This window comes from Pseudonaja textilis, chromosome 6 (genome assembly GCF_049901715.1).
Source record: "Pseudonaja textilis isolate UNSWEBS1 chromosome 6, rPseTex1.2, whole genome shotgun sequence".
Classification (NCBI taxonomy): Eukaryota; Metazoa; Chordata; class Lepidosauria; order Squamata; family Elapidae; genus Pseudonaja; species Pseudonaja textilis.
The window spans coordinates 19,809,858-19,827,292 of record NC_141995.1 but is presented as its reverse complement, the minus strand read 5'-3'; the positions used below and the strand labels follow the sequence as shown (position 1 = coordinate 19,827,292).

Here is a 17,435-nt window from a genome sequence, read left to right as displayed (position 1 = left end):
TTTGAGCTTCCTGTTCCTGTGCAAGAAAGGTGTGCCTGCCGTCCCTGTCCCATTGTTTCTTTTTATTTTTCTTATAAGTATCTATCTCATGTATTCAAAACTATGTTTATTCTTATACTTGTATCTTGTAAGTGATTGACAAATCAAACATGTATTCTATTGGCTGTTGTAGGGGTCATAGCTGGCTCTATAGGTTGTCTGAGCTAAGTTTGGAGGGTGACGCAATGCCCTTAAGATATTGTGCAATGTAGTGAGTTCTGCTGCTAAATGATAGTGGGTTAATTCTGTTGTGTCTTGAAGGGTCATGCCTTAATAATCTCATCATCTTCGAGCCGAAGGTCTTTTGTTTTGTACATAAGGATGGCCCAGTCTTTCTTAATGGCCACAAACATAGGAGGGAGCTGGGGCTCCGTGTTTCTGTCTCCCTTAAGATTTTTATTTCTCTTTTAGGGGAAACATTTTATCCTGCCTTTTTTAAAATATTTCTCAAAATATTTCATTCTTCTAGGAGGTGGGTGGCTTCCCACAATATAAAAAGTCGTTTCACAGTCCGTATTAAATCAGCAGTACGCCTAATGCTGGAAGCCAGGTCAAGATCCCAGAATGGGGCGCCAATCCTGAATGGATTTGTGGACAAATCCTTCACTTTTATCAGCTTTAAAACAACAAGGGGGCAATTATGGAAAGCCTGCTGGCTCTTTGTGGACCTTGAGTTGGTGGGTCCTCAGACGGAGGCTTTCTCCCTTCGGGCTATCCCAGCCTCCTTTGCTTCTTTATCATAGGAAACGGCAACGCGTGTCTATTACACTTCACCTCTCCGAAAACCTCTGGCCTCGCTGCGCTTCTCCCACTCCTCCGAGGCCAAAGGCGAGGGCTGAGCCTGTCCGCGAAGAACTAAGACGAGCGCTCGGCCCGCCCAATCTTGATAAAAGCAAGCGGGGAGAGTTGAGGAGAGGAGGCGCCCCTTTCGCGGGGGAGGAGAAGAAGGCGGGCGACGGAGGGTGGCAGTCTTCCATCTAGGCAACTGGAGGAGGAGGAGGAGGAGGAGATGCGGGGGCGGGGAGGACTGTGGTAGCAACAGCCCCGGGGAGGCTCTTGAAGGCAGCTTTGGAGCCGAAGCCCAATCATGGCGAACGCTAAGAGGCAGAAAAATGACACCAGTTCCTCAGGTAGGCGCAGAAAAGGGCTGCAGCAGCCGCTCCGGGCGAAGAGCTCTTTGAGCCGAAGGGACTGGGCTCTTCGGGGGCAGGAAGGCTCATTGACGGCTCGACCTTGGTAGAGCTTAGAGGCCACTCTCGCTCCGGCTAAGGCAGGGCGGCGACGGACGGATTCTCCCAGGCAAGCGTGGCTGGATGCCTTCAGTCGAAAAGGCACCCCAGGCTAAAAGCGTGGGGAGACGGAGCCCGCCCCAAGGCAACCGGGCACGCGGCTTTTCTTTCAGGGAGAGGCAGGCAGGCAGGGCACGCGAGGGTTGTGTTCACACCAGCACGCTTAACCTGGTGACCGAACCACTCCGTGGCACAAGACCTTGAACCCTTCGCGGTCTGAGCTGGTTGAGTTGGGTTTGCTCAACGTGCCACGCAACCCCCGAGCCGAAATTGAAAGGGATGAAGTGCAGGTCGGGCGAATGGCAGCTTCTAGGTCTTTATTCCCACTTGTGGAAGGATTTGTGCGAAGGGCAGGCAGGCAGCCCCGGAGTAAGTGCTTTAGTTTAGGACAGATCAGGATGAAGGGAGCCTTAATTTCCAAGCGCCTCCGCTAGTTGCTGAAGGCGTCTGTACAGTGAAATGCAGGGAGAAAGACGGAAAGACAAAACAACCCAGTCCTTGGGGGCCAGCGTGTTCCGTCTTTCCTTGGAATAAAGAATCCAGCTTTGCGATTTCAAATGCAGCCGCAGGCAGCTTTCTTGCTTTCTGCCCTTCTCTTCGGCTTTTGTTCGTTAAAGGTCTGCAGTTCCTCCTGACTTGCTGTCCGAAGCGTCGCGACGGCTTTTTTTTTTTGGCAAGCCGCCTTCCTTTGTTCTCGCTCCACTTCTTGCCTTTCCTTTGTTCCGCCTCATTAACTTACTTCGAGCGTGGCTGCCGCGTCGCAGTGTTTACTACTCGACCGTACAGTAGCTGCCTGGCCTTGTACTGTAACTTGTCGCTCCGGAGGACAGGCAGCAGTGTTTGGATAATGGAGGCTTGATTCCCCGGAAGAGATCCCCGGAGCCTGTCCAGATTCTATATGAGTTGCAAGCCCGCCCCCCCCCCATTTAATTCAGAAATTAAATGCTGTAATTTGATCATAGTGCCAACTTGATAATAATATAATAAGAGAAAGCAATTGCCTTTTAATATAATAAGAGGAAGCAATTGCCTTTTTTTAAACAGGAGCAGATCAACTGTTGGCATTAGAAAAGCATTCATTCATTACCTCATATTGACAATAACACAAATGTAAATTTTGTAATTATATTTCTGTACATTGTTCATGCAGAATAGTGGTCTAGATCAGGCATGTCCAATCCATGGCCCATCATTGGCCCTGGACAGCTAGTAATGCAGCCCTACAGTTGTATTTTAAATTTATATACATTAACTATATATTTTATATGGCCCAAGATGATCGGTTCTTTTTCTCTTAGTGAGGCCCAGGCAAACCAAAAGATTGGACAGTCTAGAATTATGAAATGGGTGGATATCCACCCATTTCATAAAACACACTAAGTGTTATCAAAGCACCGTTAAACTTTGTCTCTCCCTCTCAGTGTAAAACTTTGAGTCAGCTCTTACTCCAATTTCTTTACTATGCAGTTCTAATTTATTCTGCTATAACACAGTTCTCTTTCTCTAAGAATAGGAACAGATATTTCCAAAATATTACATAGCGAACACAAATAGATGCAAACACAAACATCTTTCCCATCTGCTAAACAGAGCAAATTCCCCTTGAGTCAAGTGGCAGCAAAAGTATCAAAGCTATCAAATGGGTCATCTTAATGTACTTACTGATGAATGAGTACACATATCCACTTTCTAGGATTCAATAAACTAAGTCTCTTTTCCTTCTCATAAACCTGGCTAATGAGACATCAGCCATATCTATACAGTTGCTTGCTGTTTTCTTCTCTACTAGAGCCAACAGGAAATTATACTGCCCCAAATCATGCTATTGTCTCCATAATGCACCTATATTGTGCTCAAGAAACAGGGCTGGGTTACTATCCATACAGCTTTCACATGCAAATTCTAAAGTTGTGGTTTCCCTGGCTGAAATTCCAGTCCCATCCAACATATACCATGAGAAAAAATTATCATGTTAACATTCTGATAACTATGCATTGTCATGTTTCATTTTCTGTCATTATATATATGTTGTATAGTTTATATGTATATGTAGTTTATATATATGTGTATGTTAAATACTGTGTTTATATATCTACAGGTATATAGATAAACCTATACACATTATATACTTATAGGTATATGTAGGTATACATACATAGATCTATAAGTATATATATATAATGCATGTACAGTATGTATGTATAAAGCAGAGGTGGTATTCAGCAGGTTCTGACCAGTTCTGGAGAACCGGTAGAAGAAATTCTGAGTAGTTTGGAGAACTGGCAAATACCACCTCTGACTGGCCCTGCCCCCATCTATTCTCTGCCTCCTGAGTCCCAGCTGTAGAGCTGGGTCTTCTTTTGTTCCCCTGCACAGGAGAACAGAGCTGGAAAGCAGGTTAGTGGGGTGGGGAGGGAATGGAGATTTTGCAGTATCCTTCCCCTGCCATGCCAACCAAGCCACACCCACAGAACCAGTAGTAAAAAAAATTGAATCCCACTACTGGTATAAAGCAACTATACAACAGAGACTAACAATCAGTTTGAAACCTTTATTATGTATCATATACTTTTCTGCAATTTGGGTTGTTTTTTCTAATGTTATGTTCAATTTTGGATGAAAAAGTCAAATACAGGTAGTCCTTGACTTACGACCACAATTGAGCCCAAAATTTATCTTGGTTCAGTGAAACATTGAAGTGAATTTTGCCCCATTTTACAACCTTTCTTGCCACAGTTGTTAAGCGAACCACTGCAATTATTAAGTTAATAATATGGTTGTTAAATGAATCTGGCTTCCCCATCGACTTTGTTTGTCAGAAGGTCGCAAAAGGGGATCACACGATCCCAGAACATGCAGCTGTTATAAATATGAGTCAGTTGCCAAGCATCTGATTTTTGATCATATGACCATGGGGAATCCTGTAATGGTCGTAAGTGTGAGAAAAACGGTCTTCAGTCACTTTTTTTTAGTGCTGTTGTAACTTTGAACCATTGCTAAATGAACTGTTGTAAGTTGAGGACTACTGTAACTTCTGCTTGTAATAACATCTTAAATTGTAATTCATATTGACAGAACATTTGTTTCTTTTTATTTCCAATACATTCAGTTATACAAACAATAGACTATCAATAAAGTTAAATACTGCATAGATATCGTTGTATCTGAACAATATGCAGTAATGTTTCAAGATTTCTAATAATATAGATCTACAACCATGTAATATTTAGAATAAATTTACAATTTATATTACAAGAATACACTTGGCCCTTGACTTTGTGACCAGTCAGTAAAGATTTACTGTAACTTCCTAGTTCTGATTTGAAATACCGTGATTCATGTTCATAATTAAGAATACAATATTAAATCCATGTGGAAATATGTATAAAAACAGCAATGCTGCTCTTTTGCCTTGTCAATCTTCATAAGAACATTGAGGAGAACACTGAAAAACCTTTGGAAAAAATGCTTTGTGTGATTAACTTGTATTTAAAAACTCATTTGCTGATTATATTGTAGTATATTGCAATATGCCTCAGTTATGAAATACATACTCTATATTGCTGTAAATATTGAGTCCTGTCTTTTTTTCTTTGCAATTGAGTTTGAACATGGTTTATAAGAGAGATACTCATTGTATTGTTTTCTACTGTAGAAGAAATCCACGTGGACAGCAAGAACATATTACAATGCAAAGGTAAGGTACCCAGCATTTATATATATGTGTGTGTGTGTGTGTATTTGACACTTATTTTTTTCTAAATTGCAATGTAATAGGAAAAACAAGAGATTGAAACCACCCCCAAATTATGAGGAATGTTTATGTTTGCATGACATGGTCATGGTGAATTCAGTAACTCTTGCAGCCCAGCAGCACACAAAAATTAGCACCTGGGAAGACTGGTTCACCACTGGTCATGTTTTTGGTCCCTATAGATACACATAAATGGGACTTGGTAAGCTGAAATTTCTCTCCGAGATTTTTGCTTTTAATTTCTTTTCTTCTTGGAGGAACAAATAACTAAAAGTCCACATTGGCACCAATTTAGTTGACAGCGCCAGGGCCAGAATTGTGGGTGCAGGCACATAAGTGTATCATTTTGGCCCCTCTCCCACCTCCCATATGGCTCTGAGATGAAAAACAAATGGCAGCAGAGATGGGCCTATATTGGTCTCTTTTTTGCAGGACTTCTTTCTCTAGTTCAGTAAATGATATTGGGAGAGGCTGTTAACCAAAGGAGTTTACATACCATACAGGAATTAGTAGACTGGAAGAGTGATTAGTTAAATCTCAAACAAGGCTATCTGGGATCCAGTTTAGTTTCTGTGGATTAATTGGGTCATTTAACTGTATGTCAGGATAGTGAAGGACTGCAATTTTTGTTTCTCACTATGTAAAATTAGATTGCATGTTTTAAAGTAAATTAAGTACATCTTTTAGTTTGGGTCTTTTCTTATTTTTTTGATCACTTATATTTTTTGTTTGTTTATGGATTTCCATAAAACATGTTTCCCTAAGAAAATGTGCTTTTGCAGTGAAAACATCTTTAAAGTATATTTTAAAAATAGAGTGGACATGTAAATGTATTACGTATATGTGCACATTTTTTATGTAGAAGCGAAATTATTTTGATTTATTTATGTTTGAATTGTTTTCTATTTGCAGATGAGCAGCAAAACTTCAGTGAAACAGATGCTTTTGATGGAAGGTAATTATTTGTGGATCTTGTATGGCTCTACTCCAAGAAGCTTATAATAAAAATAACCATTTTAGGATCAGTTGATCTCTTAGCTGGATAATTGATTTTGTAACCAAATCAGGTTCCTTTTAAAATTACAGCTATCCATCAGTGTTGCACTTTTTCCCATTGGATACAAGTATTTTGAGTGCTTGAAAGAAGGTATGACCTTCTTTTTCAAATGCAACTCTTAAAGTGAGACTTTATAAAAACTTTGAAATCAAATCTCGCTTCAGATCAGATGTCTGATATCAAACAGAAAAGGTGTTATACCTGTATACTTAATTTCTTTTCCATTTCCTTCACATACACTTTGTTCTTGTATTATTCTTAAGTTTATTGGGGGGGAAATAATCACAACCAGAAATTTCCAAGTTAAATTATGCACTTGGATCTAGCTGTTGATTGGAAATTGTTTTAAGTCACTTTAAGGCCATGGTTTTTGCAGTGTTATATACATAGTAAATACAAAAGAACAATAAAAATGATAAATACCAGTGAGCAATAAACAAGTCAGAGAAAATAGAATCTGTGTATTATACAATAAAAATAATAATAAAAAACCATGTAAATCTTCAGAGTAAGAAGACTATCTGTTATTCATTGCCAAATAAGGACAGGAAAAGAGACAATAAGAAATACTGGTTAAGGTATTGGACCAAGATCATAGAGACTAATATTCAAATCCATCCTTAATCACCATAAATTTGATGGATGCCTTTGGGCCACATACTCAATGAATGAATGTGGATAGAGTACAAAACTGAATGCCCTTATGAAAGTATATTTAAATTATTTGACCACATGAAGAGAATGAACCGGAATCATCACTAAAGAAATACGTGAAGGAAATCTTGAAAAAGAAGACCATGATTGCATGGGGTAACGATCCTAAAAAGAGGCAATTAGCAAAGTTAAATAACAAAAGGCTATATGTGAAACAAAGTATGAACACGGTAGAAAGAAGCATAGTTTCCAAGTTCAAAGCCTTTATTGTCATTGTACATCAGGTACACAATGAAATTGGTTTAGCCTCTACTAGTGCAGTCCATACAAGACTACAAGACAGCATGAATAATATAAAGAATAATCCTTAGACAAGTAGTTTGGAAAAAAAGTTATGATGAATGGTGTGGATATAATGTAGTTTTAGCTGTACTACTTTTCTTTCTTTTATGTCTTTAATTTCTTTGGCTTAATATTTCTTTTGCCTTATTGTACTGTGTGTAATGTTTTATCCTAAATGGGAATAGTATGATTGGTATGTAGGTAGGTACCAAAAATGTACCTGTAATGGTAAAGAATATCCTTCTTGTAAATCAAATTAAATTATTCAAAATTTGCACTAATTGTACAGTTCTTTGAATCCTAACCACTGACTTCTTAACTGTACAGATGTGTTTATACTGTATGAATGAGAAAGACCCAAGTTTATTAACTGGGCTACCTTTTTTTTTTTTTTTTGCAGGCTCAACCAGCTGTTTGATCCATCAGTGGAATACAAAATGAAACACAAGAGAAGAGGACTAGCTTTGATCTTTAATCATGAGAGGTTTTTCTGGCACTTAATGTTACCGGAGAGACGTGGTACTTGTGCTGACCGAGACAATCTGAACCGCAGGTAAAGGAATCGTTGTTGTTCAGTGTATTTTCTTTTACAATGAAGAAGACAAATCCAACGACTTTTCTAAAACTACTTCCATTTTTTAAGAAATTGTGTGTCAAGAAAGAAAGTATTCCATGAGAGCTGATTGGCTGATTTTGCAACAGATTTCTGACCCTTGGTTATTCAATAAATTATTTTCCATCCCTTCAATTACCAGCAAAGTAACTTCTGTTGCTTGAATTAACATATTTACCCAAATAAAAGACAATCCTAAACTGAAGGCCTTAGTAAGACCACACCTAGAGTACTGTATCCAGTTTTGTTCACCACTTTATAAAAAAGATGTTGAGACTCTAGAAAAAGTACAGAGAAGAGCAACCAGGATGATTAGGGGACTGGAGGCTAAAACATATGAAGAACGGTTAGAGGAACTGGGCTTGGCTAGTCTAGTAAAGAGAAGGACCAGGGGAGACACGATGGCAGTCTTCCAATATTTGAGGGGCTGCCACAGGGAGGAAGGGGTCAAGCTATTTTCTAATGTGCCTGTAGGCCAGACAAGGAATAATGGATGGAAACTGAACAAGGAGAGATTTAACCTGGAAATAAGGAGAAACTTTCTGACAGTGAGAACAATCAACCAATGAAACAGCTTGCCCTTAGAAGTTGTGGGAGCGCCATCCCTTGAGACTTTTAAGAAGAGATTGGACCGCCATTTGTCAGAAATGGTGTAAGGTCTCCTGCTTGGGCGGGGGATTGGACTAGATGACCTACAAGATCCCTTCCAACTCTGATTATCTGTTATCTGAAGTTAACATTCTCCATCACAAAGCAAGATCAGACAGAAAAGTCTCCTCTGTACAGATTGTCCTTGACTTACAACCATTCATTTACTGACCATTTTAAGTTACAACAGCATTGAAAAAGTTACTTACGACAATTTTTCACATTTATGACCATTGTAGCATCCCCATGGTCACGTGATCAGAATTTGGATGTTTGGCAGTTGACTCATATTTATCACAATTGCAGTGTCCCAGGATCATATGGTCACCTATTGCAACCTTCTGACAAGAAAAGTCAGTAGGGAAGCCAGTCTCACTTAACAACCATCTTACTAATTTAATGATGCAACAATTCATTTAACAACTGTGACAAGAAAGGTCATAAAACTTGGGGCAAAACTTACTTAACAACTATCTTGGAAATTTTGGGCTCAGTTTTGATTGTAAGTTGAGAACTGCCTGTATTCTTTACTACAATTTTTCTCAAACTTGGTAACTTTAAAATGTGTGAATTTCAACACGCAGAATTCCCCAGATACCATATTGGCTGAGGAATTCTGGCAGTTGAAATCCAGATTTTAAAGTTAGCACCATTAAAAAAAATACTATTTTAGTTAGATAAATGGATTGTAAATAGAGGTAAGTACTAGATAAGTTAATGATTTATATTCACAAAATTTTGTATATTTGTAAATAATGCACAAAATATACATTTTAAAATATAAGACAAATGTCACAAACTGTCGATATAAGATCTATTTTGTTGTTGTTTGACTTTTTAAAATTATAAAAGATTAATAAAGTATATTTAAAATAAATAAAAATACTATTTTAGTATATTCTCTTCCATTCATACACTGTTTGGAGGAAAGTTCTCAGGAAAATGGCCTCCAAATGGAACAACTTTGAGCTCAGGTCAGTTGTGGTACTCATGATGGGTTAGAGTTTGTTTCAGACTTGTCATCTGCAGAATCAACCCTACGCTCACATATCTGACTCAACCCAGCTGTCTAGTTTTTTTTTTTTAACTTGGACCCTATCCAGGCTCATGACAATATATTAAATAGATTAAAAATGGCGTATGGAACACACCCAAGTTACCTCTTTCATTCCAAGGATAATGGAGCATGGAAGGGGAAATGAAGCAGAAATAGTCTGTCTATATTATGTTAAAGAAAAGCTTTTGCAATGTAGGATTTCTAAAAAAAATGTTGAAGGAATCTCATGGCTTCCTCAAACATACCTCTGATCTACAGTATCATAGGCTGATACTAAATGTCTATTTGAATGCTATTTATTTCATTACAACAGTGTGAATAGTTGTGCAATTTCATTATTGATTATATAATTTATAAATCAGGACATGGGCACTTATGTGAAAGATCACGTCTTTAAATATTCCTGATCAATATTTCAGAAGATCATATGCTGAGATATTAGGGTTAGGGTTAGGCAATGAAAGAAACAACTTGTAGAATTATTTTCTCAAAATATTTTTCGAATCCTAATTGTACTATGTACAGATTTTAAACATTGGGTGTTTTAAGGTTACAGATAGAATATTATTGATATTAAATATTGTATATTTTTAATATGGTTAAACTAAACATATTAACTAAATATGGTGTTTTAGTTGCATTTATATTTTAATTTGGAACTCAATCTGATTCTGAAAGTAGATTCTTCTTTTTTCTGGAGGACTCCTAGCATAAGAATGCGGTAAGTGGTGTTTTGGTAAATTGCTAAAGCTTGACATTAGATAATGTTGCATCCACTGAAAGATCTAAATATTAATATGTGAGTCATTAAGAATATATGAACATGATCCTGGAGTGAAATATTGTTCTGTTTAAAATAGCTTGACTGAACTTGGATTTGAAGTGAAATGTTTTGATGATCTTAGAGCAGAAGAAGTGCTGCAGAACATTTATAATGGTAGGTAAAGCAAGTATTTGATGTTGATGCTTGGCTAGTGGTTATATTTTATTGGCAAAATTTTTAATATTAATGTTCCTAGCGAAGAAAATAATTCTGGTTAATGAAGATTTAATTTATTGAACTGTGGGAGAGCCAACCAAATAGAAAGATCTGCATACTATGGTTTTTTTTCTCCCAGGCCTGGCCTGCTAAGCTATTCACATTCCACCTATCATATTTGTTATTAACTATTGAATTATACTGTATGTTTACAGTATAATAAGCCAGTGTTGTCTCTCAACATCTTAAGTTGTTTTAAAAAATATATTTTGTTTTTACAATGTAATGTTTTTCATTTTTAAAACTAAAAATTAACAATTTTAGAGCGAATTTAGTTAGGGGTAGGTATGCAAAATTCATCAGTTGAAAAACAGAATGTTTTGGAAAATTTGAGACCATTCTGCTCATCTTCCAAATCATCTTGAACCTTCTCCAGATTGTGTTATTCTAATAGCTCAGTGGTTTATGGAAGTAAATTATGCTAAACTGGAAATCATTTGAGCTATTTCAGTCATGTCATTCCAAGTGAAACAGGCCTGTTTCGCTTGGAATGACATGAGTGGATCATTCTAGATCATCACCAGTTCAGAGAATTTACTTCAGGCAACTGGTCCAGAACAAAGTTAATTCAGCATATTTGTTTTCTGAAGGGTTTCATTTCCCATTTGGTGAGTTTTGCACATCTCTAATTTTTAGAAAATAAGGTGGAAAATAAGCATTTCAGATGTCTTTGCTGCTATCTGCTGTTTAAAAGACAGCAGAAAAAGCACAAGAGGCTACGGTCTCAAAAGTAAGCAATCATGGCATCTGATGAGATGGTTTTAATGATGCAGTAGGCACCAGGGAGTATTGGAGCGTTGATTGAGTTTTCAATTTCTAAATCCAGCTCCGAATAAAATTAACTATTTGTTTCGCATGTGGGAGAACTCGATTGGTTTGATTTATGTCCAGAGCAAGCTAAAGGAAGTTACACCTCATTACTTTAATAGCCACCAATATAAAAATAACTTCTTTGTGTAGATAAATTGCATTATTATTTTTGTAGTGTCCAAAGAGCAACACGAAGATGCGGATTGCTTTATGTGCGTTTTCTTGAGCCATGGAGAAGATAACCATGTTTACGCTTATGATGCTAAAATACAGATACAAAATCTGACCAATATGTTCAGAGGTGACAAATGCCCTAGCCTGATAGGGAAGCCAAAAATATTTGTAATTCAGGTGAGATGGCGGAGTTCTTGATTCCACAGCTGAGATTAAAATCAATCTTCTTGAAAGAGAGAAATCGACCTCTATATATTAAAGGTATCACTTTTAAATGCAAACAATGCAAACATGAAGTGTAACATTTGGTGGATTTAGTCAAAATGTGATGTACTTTCATATATTTATACCTATGTAACCTAAACTTCCCTGAGGATTTACCATCAAAGTGTGTAAAAACTTGTGTCTATGACTGGCAATTTGTAGTAGGAAAATTGATGGGTGGAAGAAGTGCCAAAATCACGTTAGATTTTGTTTATGTTACACAAGGGTCCTTGTGTAATAGACTTCATCTTTAAAAAAAATCAAAACATCACTGGTATCTATAGCAGGGCATAATTAAAGGCATTTATATGTTCAATCATTTAAGTGAACTTTCATTTCATTTCCAACAGTTCTTTTATTTCTAATTTTAGGCATGCAGAGGAGATAAGCATGATGAACCCGTCTTTACTCACGATACGGTGGATAGCGTTACAGAACGCTCACTTGTCAATGAAACCGAAGTTGACTCTGCTGCAATTTATACTTTACCTGCTGGTGCTGATTTCCTCATGTGTTATTCTGTGGCAGAAGGTAAACAAAATCAGTGTTATCCTAGAACAGGGGTGTCAAACTGACGGCCCGTGGGCCGGATGCGTCACGTGCTGGCCACGCCCACCTCCATTTTAGCAAAGAAAAGTTGCAATATGTCACATGACATGATGACGTGAGTTTGACACCCCTGTCCTAGAAGAAAACAATGTTTAACCTCATCAAGCAAGCAGTAGTTTCTTAAAGAAAAGTTGCTTTGATGTATCATTTATTGGTTATTCATGCTATACTTTGAATAGATATTGACAACCAAGTGTTTTTGTATTTAATACTCCTCCCAAGCTAATAAAAACAAACCTCCTCAAAACTAATAAGTAAATAAATGTCAGATAGAAAGAATCTGCAAAAAATGGTGGAGCATTTACCATTAGTTGTGTAAATCAGTGGTCACCAACCGGCGGCCCGCGAGAAAATTTTGGTGGTTGCAGAGAAAGGTCACCCCAAAGCACTCCCCAAAGCACTTAATCCAGGCTGCGCGGGAACACAAGGCTGTGCCACCCACATGGCCCTTGGGAACACAAGACTTGTGTTGCTTGCATTGTGAACAACACGAGGTAGTGAAGGGAGGAGGGAAAGGGTGGAGGGGGAGAACTTGCCCCACTCATCCCACGCCTGGCCTGGCCACCGGGCTGCTTCTTCCCGCTTCTTTCCTCTGCTTTTGGCTGCACACAAGGAAAGCAGCAAAAGTCTTTCTTTTTCTCCCCCAGAAATGAGTCTTTGGGACCCTGCAAGGCATCCTGCTCCAAGAGGTTGTGCCGGCAAATACTCATTTCTGACGGAGTTTGGGGGAGAGAAAGACTTCTGCTGCTTTCCTTGCATGAAGCCAAAAGTCTCTCTCTCTCTCTCTCTCTCCTCCTGAGAATGAAGCTGGAGACAGTATCCTGCAATCCCAAATAATGATCAACCAGTAGGAAAAAGGGGTGGGGAATTTTCTTTCGGACAAAGGAAGGAAGGAAACAGCAGAAAAGGGATTGAGCCCTAAAAAAAGGGAGGAGAAAGGACACCAAAGCAGGTGAGGGGAGTGACTCCCCAAGGAAGAAGGCAAGTTCGGAGCAGCAGAGAGGAAGAGCTGGTAAGCCCAGCTCTTACCAGCAGCTGTCTGCAAGGGACGAAGCAAGAGAATAAGGGAAAATGACCATGCAAAGTGCCCAGGCAGCGCGTTGCAGTTGCTGGACAGGCGGGCAAAGTCCCACCCGCTGCTGCCGCCGTTTTTTTGCTCTCGCTTCCAGAGTGCTGCTGCCATCGCTGTTGGGCAGCCCAGTGCTTGCTCTGCCACTGCACCTGGATTGATCTGGTCATACACACACGCTCTGCCTCTCGGCCCAAGTTAGGGATCCTCTCCAAATGTCCACTCCCGTGTCAACAAAGAAGGCATGGCTGGAGAAACTGCTCTCTGCCCGTGGAAGGATTCTCACAGCCATGGAGCAGACTGGTGGCCTCTGCAACGGGATTGCAACTTCGGCCAATGGGGGGGAGGGGTTAGCGTTTTGCTTTCCATTCTCTGGGAACTCAGGTGCCGCTTCGGTGACAAGCCTGGCAGCTGTATGTGTCCCAAGAACATCTCCTCCTCCTCCTCCCTAAATCTGAAAAAGCAGGGGTTCCGAGCTGCTAAAATCGGTGTTTAAGTGAAGTTCAGAAGTCTGACCATATCAACCATCATCCAAACTTGGCAACTTTAAGCCTGGTGGACTTAACTCCCAGAATTCCCCAGGCAGCTTTATTAGTGGTCTGCGGGATTTAAAATTATGAGTTTGATGGTCCCCGAGGTCCAAAAGGTTGGCAACCCCTGGTATAAATCACTACTGGAACTTCTTTCCAACCAGGGTGGTGTCAGCTATCCATATTTCCATCACATCAGAGAACCTATTAACTATCTTTGCCTAAATAGCAAACTAAATACCTACAAGAAATAAATCTTTAGGGATTTATTTTTTTAAAATTAAATTTATATGCCTGCCTGTTTTACCTAGACACAACTCTTAGGGGGCTCACAACCAAATAAGGTACTATAGCTGTAATGTTTGGTTTTCAGCTTTCTAACACTTCCTTGTTGCAGATGCTTGCAATGAGTGCAGAAATAGGACTATTTGGTCCCTACTCTATTTATGAATCCAACTTTGATGATAATATTTAGATGACAAATTTATGAAAGACTTATACCAGCTAGGATAGGCTAAAATGGGGTTACTAGTTTGTGGCTTGGCATGCTCAAATAAATGCAGCTACAGTAAGGATTCATTTCCCAGTCTTTTTAACTTCACTTTAGAGAATGCCATTGGGAACACATTCTCTTATGGCCATTTATCATCTTCCTTGCTCAGTTTGACAAAGGCCACCATTAAAATAATTGGACTTCACTAGATGCAGTGTTTATTAATGAAATATAGCAGAACTGGATCAGCTAGTACTACTTATATAAACATAGTTAATAAGAGGGGAGTGTTAAATTTTTGGACACGTAAAAAAATCCTCCAATTATTTTTGCCAAGAAAAATACTACAAATATAACAAAAATTTCAGAATCCTGCCACCTTGAAGAAAGCTCAAAAAGAAAAAAAAAGCAAACTTTTACCCCAACGTTGTTTTGGTTACTTAATAAATAAAAGTCGAAAGCTAAAGGTGATTTCTTGACACAGTAATGTAATCCTTTCTCCCTCCTCTTCCAATAGGTTTCTATTCCCATCGGGAGACTATATATGGTTCTTGGTATATTCAAGATCTGTGCGAGATGATACGAAAGCATGGTGCTTCCCTGGAATTCACAGAATTACTGATGCTTGTTAACAGGAAGGTATCACATCGCAGGGTAGATGTATGCAAAGATATTGGTGCTATAGGGAAAAAGCAGATACCTTGCTTTGCTTCAATGTTAACTAAAAAACTGTACTTCTACCCCAAATCATAGTTGCATGGTAGAGTAATAATTATTTTTGGCTTTGTAGGTGGTGGGCAGTGGTGGTGTGCTCTGCAGGACTCAAAGCAAAAAACAAAACACAGTACTGTTAAAATAGATCAATTTTATATCCACTTATCTAAAATATGCTCCGTTAAACTCAATGAGAGTTGATTCTGAATAGATATATAGAATTGTAGTGATAATTTAAAAGGTGTGTTTAGTTAATATATGGTCTATTACTTTAGCTAAACTGAGATCTTCAGGAGATGGTGAATAAAGATCTATGTAATAAAAATAACAGCCAACAATTGCAGGTTCGAAATGGTAAACAGAAATACAAGTTCTACATTAACAATTGAAGAAAAAAAAAACTTCTGTGAAGTTTAACAACTCAGGCAGAAATACTTTTATACAGCCTTTGAAATTGTTAGATATTCTTCTACCCTCAGGGAGTTTTAAAAATAACTTCAGACTTGACATTGGGATAATAAAGGAACAGTTAAAGTTAGCTGTCTTTAGGTTTACATTCCATAATGGATGTTATAATGGATATTTTGTACTAATGGTTAAATTTTTATTCTTTTGTTTCAACATAAATAGTAATTGTCTTGTGAGAATCATTTTCTTAATCTGTTTGTACTGTATAAATTGTTCCCCTCCCACTTTAACATTTTGGAAAAGTGTATTATGCGACCAATATGATATTGTGATTCCTTCAGTTAGTTATAGCAGCTCCTGCTAACTTGTGGAGTTACTGCAACTTAACTGAAACATTTGCATTACTTTCCATGCAAATCAGCTTTTATTATTATTATTTGATAAAGATGAACTTGTGCCTGTGAAACCTGTTGTCATAAATCTTTCAGGTGCTATGCGTGCTACATATGTAACTCATTACAACATTGAGATACTTTGTGCAAGTGTGAAAGGAACATTTTCTTAACATCCTAAACAGAACACTCAGAAGACACCCAAGACAAGTATCTGTTTTTATTTAGCTCATTATGAAAATTACATTCAAATATAGGAATCCCAAAATAAAACCATCCTTTAAAACCATTGTTTTTTTTATTAAGAATGGATTGGTCATCCAAGATTAAGTTGATTGTTCTTTTCTAAACTCGAATATTGTGGAGAAACGATATATACAAAAAGTATGGTTTGGGTTTATTTGTTTTTTTATAAAATCTATATTCAGCTTTAATATAGTGGGTCAAAATGTCCAGTTTGCGATTTTTTTGAGGGAACTCAACAGGTTGAAACTTAAAATTAATGTTTGTCATTGATTTCTTGCACTGGAAGTTGTAATTGTAAGGGGTTCCTCAGTCGTTTCAAGGATTCTTCCACCTGATAGTGTAAGAGGAAAAAAAGTGATGAGTTTATGGTTTAAATAGTTGTAAATAGATTCCATCAAAGTTTACATTCTTCAATTATGCATTTTGTTAACCAGGGCACCTTACTAACTTGAATTTACATATCTTATTTTAAATGTGATTTTTAAAATTAGGAAATGGATTTAGCTAGCAATCAGCAAGACACTCTGAAATAGCTTTTCTATACATTCTATTCTGTGGATGCTGGACCAACTTTGCCAGAATACGTACCAATAAATTATTCTTCAATAAAGGAGAAACATAGGAATTAATTAACTGAATTATAATCAATTGCAAATGTTGAATTGAGTTTGCAACATGCAACGTGTTAGTCATACATGATTACAGACTACCTCTGTAGGATCTAAACCATAATTTTGAAGTGCGTTTCAAATACTTAAAAGAGCAAAGAAGAAAAAGTAACAGAAAGGAAATGATTATACAAAAAGACGAATGAATGTGCTGAGGAAGCAAGAGACTTTGTAGTTATTCTGCATTAAATCCACAATTGTTTGGCAGGTCCTGACGCAGGGTAAATGTGCTATGTGGCACGGGACAGTATTTTCTCTGCCTGAAAAAGGTATCTTAACTGCAGTTACTAGCAGCAGAATTAATCTGTGCAAGACAGACTTAACACTTTGGCTAGATTATCATTTCTGGGCTTAATGACTGTGATTTTTGTGAACAAATGTTATAACTAGATTACTCTCCAAGCCATCCTTCATCAACTGGAAGATCTGAGTAAATTGGCAGGTTTAGTTTACAATCTACTAAAATAACCTATGAGCTTTTGCAGGCAGCAAAGCAGATAATCTGTAAGATTTCAAATTTTCATGCCTAATACACTGATTGCAGCTGCTGTAACAGATGGAATTGG

General features: G+C 38.0%; 2 protein-coding genes across 6 annotated transcripts in view; one reads left to right on the top strand and one right to left on the bottom strand.

The window, feature by feature from the left end:
- The first annotated feature begins 1,044 nt into the window (after positions 1-1,044).
- On the top strand, positions 1,045-16,241 carry CASP6 (caspase 6). The gene is made up of 8 exons (XM_026698224.2): positions 1,045-1,169; positions 4,984-5,025; positions 5,995-6,037; positions 7,536-7,688; positions 10,314-10,390; positions 11,478-11,653; positions 12,112-12,271; positions 14,959-16,241. Exons 1-8 carry the CDS (start codon positions 1,127-1,129, stop codon positions 15,192-15,194), a joined length of 930 nt encoding a protein of 309 aa, XP_026554009.2. The 5' UTR covers positions 1,045-1,126; the 3' UTR covers positions 15,195-16,241.
- Positions 16,161-17,435, bottom strand: part of MCUB (mitochondrial calcium uniporter dominant negative subunit beta) — a 35,855-nt gene continuing 34,580 nt past the window's right edge. For all 5 annotated transcript variants that reach the window (XM_087935960.1, XM_026698223.2, XM_087935961.1 and 2 more), the window contains one exon: positions 16,161-16,532. In XM_087935960.1, the coding sequence (XP_087792086.1) occupies positions 16,455-16,532 (78 nt within the window). In that variant the 3' untranslated portion in view covers positions 16,161-16,454. The remainder of the gene's footprint in view (positions 16,533-17,435) is intronic.